Raw genomic sequence first — 4,737 nt, 5'->3', positions numbered from 1 at the left:
CGACAATCGACCTCGGGCTTATAACTATGCGTGTTCTTTCAGTACTAAGATCATGCCACCCAAGAAGAGAACCCTAACTATGCAAGAAAGCCTAAGGATTGCTTTGGAGAATTCCACATAAGGAGCCCCCAACATAGGAATGACTCAAGCTTAGTTTTAGAAACAGAATCACTACAAGAACTTAACCCAAGTTAAACTACGCCTTCACGATAGTCCACCTCCACGTTCACTAGAATCCCTACAATCTTTCCTGAAGTTAACCCTCAAAACACAAGCGAGCCAGATAGTATAGGCTCTTATGGCAACTCAAGGAGTGCTAGCCCCCCATAAGTTTCCAAGGGACTACAAAAAAAAAAAAAAAAAAATCCAACTATATTAAGGACATTAGGAAGTTTGACCCGCCTATATTTGATGAAGGCATGGTTGGTTCACCAAAAGCAAAGGCATGGCATGATGCTATAGAGATTGCCTTCCTATATATCTATAACTGCCCTGAAGAGTTCATGGTCCGTTGTGCCACATGCATGCTTAGAGAAGAGGCGCATTTTAGGTGGAAGTTAGCTTTCAAGACTATAAATGCTAAAGATGAAATCATCCCTTGGAGTTGTTTTAAGGAGACATTCTGAAAGTACTATCGTACGGTTGCCATGTAAAAAAAAAATCAAGAAGCCTTCTTAAGCCCTAAATAAGGAGAGAGACTATGGAAGAATATGACTTGGAGTTTACTAAGTTATCTAGGTTTTTCCTGGAATAGAGAAGAAAAAGGACTCTCCGTTTCATGATGGGCCGAGAAGAGAATATAAAAAGTGTGTAAACTGTCATAAGTCCTATTCTTTAGACCTATCTCAAGGTCATATTTTTAGGCTTGTTAGTTTAGCTTATATTTTTAGGTTTAACAGAAGGCTATAATGCCATTCTTTCTGCTATTGAAATTATCAAGTTTTGGGTGTCACATTGTATGTCTTGAGTAACTTTGGTGTTTCAAGTTTTGGGTGTCACATTGTATGTGTTGAGTAACTTTGGTGTTGTGAGTACATTTGTTCCACTTTCGGTGAACAACAAGTGGTATTAAAGCCTTTGGTATTTGGGGGTATTGTGAAAGTTTTGGCCTATCGACCATTAGACGTGCTCACAATCGTGCTTGTTCTCTTGAAAATTAATTTTCAAGAATTGTGTTTTTAGTTACATCCAGATTAATTATTACAAATGGCAGAATCATCACGGCGTGGATCGAGAGTGTGGAGTTCCAATGTCAAAGTAGAGAAATTTGATGGAACCAATAATTTTGGTGTTTGGCAAGGCGAAGTTAGCGATTTGCTGGTCATGCAAGACCTCGATGTTTCTTTCCAAGAGGAGATGCCTGAAGACATGACAGAAGCAAAATGGACAAAATTAAATCGGCAAGCTTGTGGAATTATTCGTTCCTGTCTTGGTAAGGATCAGAAATATCCATTTATGAAGGTTACCATGGCAAAAGAATTATGGGACAAGCTTGAGGCGAAATATATGAAGAAGAGTGTGGAAAATAAACTCTATTTGAAGAAGAAACTCTTCCGTTTTGACTACAAGGAAGGTATCTCAATGGTTGAGCATTTGGATGATTTTAACAAAATCATCACTGATTTGCTCAATCTTGATGTTAAGATTGATGACGAGGATAAGGCGTTGTTGTTATTAAATTCTTTGCCGGAATCCTACGAGTTTTTAGTAACGACCCTACTACATGGAATCACTAATATTGATTTTGAAGATGTTTCAAATGCCTTAATAAACAATGAGATGCGAAAGAAGAAAAAGGAGACATATCAAGGCTCTAGCTCAAATGTTCTCAGTACTCATGGAAGGACTTCTACTTGGAAAAGGAACGAATGTGGAGAGTCCCGATAAAAGTCGAGAGGTAGATCTGATTGGAGAAAACTTGATAAAAATGAGTGTGCATGTTGTCGACAGAAAGGCCATTGGAAGAAAGATTGTTCGATCTTAAAAGAGAAGGGATCGAAGTTCAATGTGGTTAGAGATGACGACACTGATACAGATGATGCCTTGACAATCTCCCTATCAGCCAGCCAAACCAGTGAATGAATTCTTGATTCTGGGTGCTCCTATCATATGTGTCCCAACAGAGAGATGTTTTTGGACTTCAAAATGTTCAATGGCGGAGTTGTCTATATGGGCAATGATAGTACTTGCAAGATGATGGGAATCGGCTCATTACAAATCAAGATGTTTGATGGGGTTTAGGTAAACTCAAAGATGTGAGGTATGTCCCTGACTTGAAGAAAAATTTGATTTCACTTGGCGTTTTGGATGCGAGTGGTTATCGCATCATTTTGGAAGGAGAGAATTTGAAAGTAGCTCGTGGAGTTTGGTATACTACCTCAACGGAACCACAATAATTGGACATGCTGTTGTGGTAAGTTCGAAAGAACAAGACATCAAAATTATGGCACATGCAACTCGGGCATGCTGGTGAGAAGGCGCTTCAGACATTGGTGTACCAAGGAGTCCTTAAGGGTGCTACAACGAGTAAAATTGATTTCTGTGAACATTGTATATTTGGTAAACAAAAAGATGTGAAGTTTGGTACAACTATACACCAAACAAAGGGCATTTTGAATTATGTTCACACTGATGTATGGGGTCACACGAAGAATGTCTCATTGGGAGGAAAGAGGTGGTTTGTCACCTTTATTGATGACTACTCAAAGAGAGTTTTGATGTATCCCATGAGGCATAAAAACGAGGTTCTCCAAATCTTCCTAGAGTGGAAGAAAATGGTAGAGAATCAGACGAACAGGAAAATCAAAAAGCTGAGATCAGACAACGGGGGAGAATATACTTATGATCCATTCCTTAAAGTATGCCGAGATGAAGGGATCGTTCGACACTTCACTGTTCCTGGTAAGCCACAACAAAATGGAGTTGCTGAGAGAATGAACCAGACATTAATAGAGAAGGTTTGATGCATATTGTCTCAGGCAGGATTGAGTAAGGCATTTTGGGTTGAGGCCCTCAGTTATGCAGTCCACTTGATGAATCGTTTACCTTTTTCTTGAAATGGTGGGAGAACTCCGCTTGAGGTATGGTCAGGTACTCCTGTTAGTGATTATGATAAATTGATGTGTTTGGGTGTCCTGCTTATTATCATGTGGCAGACTCAAAGCTGGATCCTAGAGTAAAAAAAGCCAAGTTTATGGGATTTAGCAAAGGTGTGAAGGGCTATAGGTTATGGTGTCCAGAAACAAGTAAGATTGTTAATAGTCGAGATGTGACATTCGATGAGTCTGAAATGTTTTTGCAGCAAATTGAAATTAATGACGAGGCATTGAAGCAGGGGGAGAAGGTGGTGTTCTCTCCTGATATGGTTGCTCCTACTGTAGAACCTATTGATCAGGTAGATAATAACTTTGATGTCTTAGAACTGAAAGAGCAAAGCCTCGAAGAGCAAAGCCTTGTAAATGAAAGAGTGGAGGAACCTGAGTCTATCGCCAAGAATAGACCACGAAGGGTAATTCGAAAACCTGCAAGGTTTGATGATACGATAGCATATGCTTTCTCTTTGATTTATGGAGTTCCTAACAGTTACAAAGATGCTATTCAGAGCCCGGATAGCTTACATTGGCAAGAGGCTGTGAATTAGGAGATAACATCATTGGAGATAAATCAAACTTGGGATTTGGTACAACTTCCAAAAGGTAAGAAGGAAATTGGTTGTAAATGGGATTTTGCAAAAAAAGAAGACTCTTCTAGTATACGTTATAAGGCTCGACTTGTGGCTAAAGGCTAAGCACAAAAAGAAGATATTGATTACAATAAAATTTTCTCACCTGTGGTAAAACATTCTTCCATTTGAATTTTGTTGGCTTTGGTTGCTCAATTTAATCTTGAGCTTGTACAACTCGATGTAAAAACTGCTTTTTTGCATGGAGATTTGGAAGAAGAAATATATATGGCGCAACCGGTTGGTTTTCGAGTAGTTGGACAGCAACATTTAGTATGCAGATTGAAAAAATCTTTGTATGGGCTGAAGCAATCCCCTCGCCAATGGTATAAAAGGTTTGATCATTTCATGGTAGAGCATATGTATACTCATAGTCAATTTGACCAAATAAACCCCACGAGTCTGAGTGAAATTTTGAGTGTCAAAATTTGGTTGAGTGGAATTTTAAGTGTCAAAATTTGGTGATCTCAAATTTGCATGAACATGCAAACATGACTCTTTAAATAGAGTGATCATGGTACATGGAAGGTCTTCTTCTTCTTGGTGGAAAACCTTGAGAAAAACCTCTCACAAACATCTCTTCACATATACAAAATCCCTTCCAAGTTTAGTCACTCACCGGATTCCACAATCCCGTTCTAAGGCCGGAGGATAGTGGAGAAGACACTAGTGGTGGTTCGAAACCGGTTCGTGAGGAAAAAGGAGTTTGAACTACAAAAGGTTAGTATCTAAACTAATTAAGTTTTAATACTTATGAACATGCTAGTTATATACTATAATTAATGTTCTTAAAGTGCTTAAGATCCAAATTGCTTCCGCATGTGTTATATTAACACCATCAATTGGTATCAGAGCAGGTTTTATCCACTTTATTTACATTAATTTGATCATGGTGGGTACCATTTCATGAATGAAATTTGTGGTTGCTAAAGTGGATGGTTTTGGTTTTGGCATTTTTTTTATGCTTCCATTTGATACAATTATTGTAATAAGCCTAATGTGTATGGGCTTTAATG

At 38.5% G+C, this 4,737-nt stretch overlaps 1 protein-coding gene across 1 annotated transcript; it reads left to right on the top strand.

The window, feature by feature from the left end:
* Nucleotides 1-2,450: 2,450 nt before the first annotated feature.
* On the top strand, nt 2,451-3,640 carry LOC147788779 (uncharacterized). The gene is made up of 2 exons (XM_087118751.1): nt 2,451-2,901; nt 3,156-3,640. The coding sequence occupies exons 1-2, from the start codon at nt 2,451-2,453 to the stop codon at nt 3,638-3,640; spliced, it is 936 nt and encodes a 311-aa protein (XP_086974877.1).
* Nucleotides 3,641-4,737: the final 1,097 nt, after the last annotated feature.

Source organism: Cucurbita pepo, chromosome 16, assembly GCF_057944985.1.
Source record: "Cucurbita pepo subsp. pepo isolate OVF chromosome 16, ASM5794498v1, whole genome shotgun sequence".
In the NCBI taxonomy this organism is placed as follows: Eukaryota; Viridiplantae; Streptophyta; class Magnoliopsida; order Cucurbitales; family Cucurbitaceae; genus Cucurbita; species Cucurbita pepo.
Note: the sequence above shows the minus strand (reverse complement) of the source record. Positions and strands in the feature narration are given on the sequence as shown.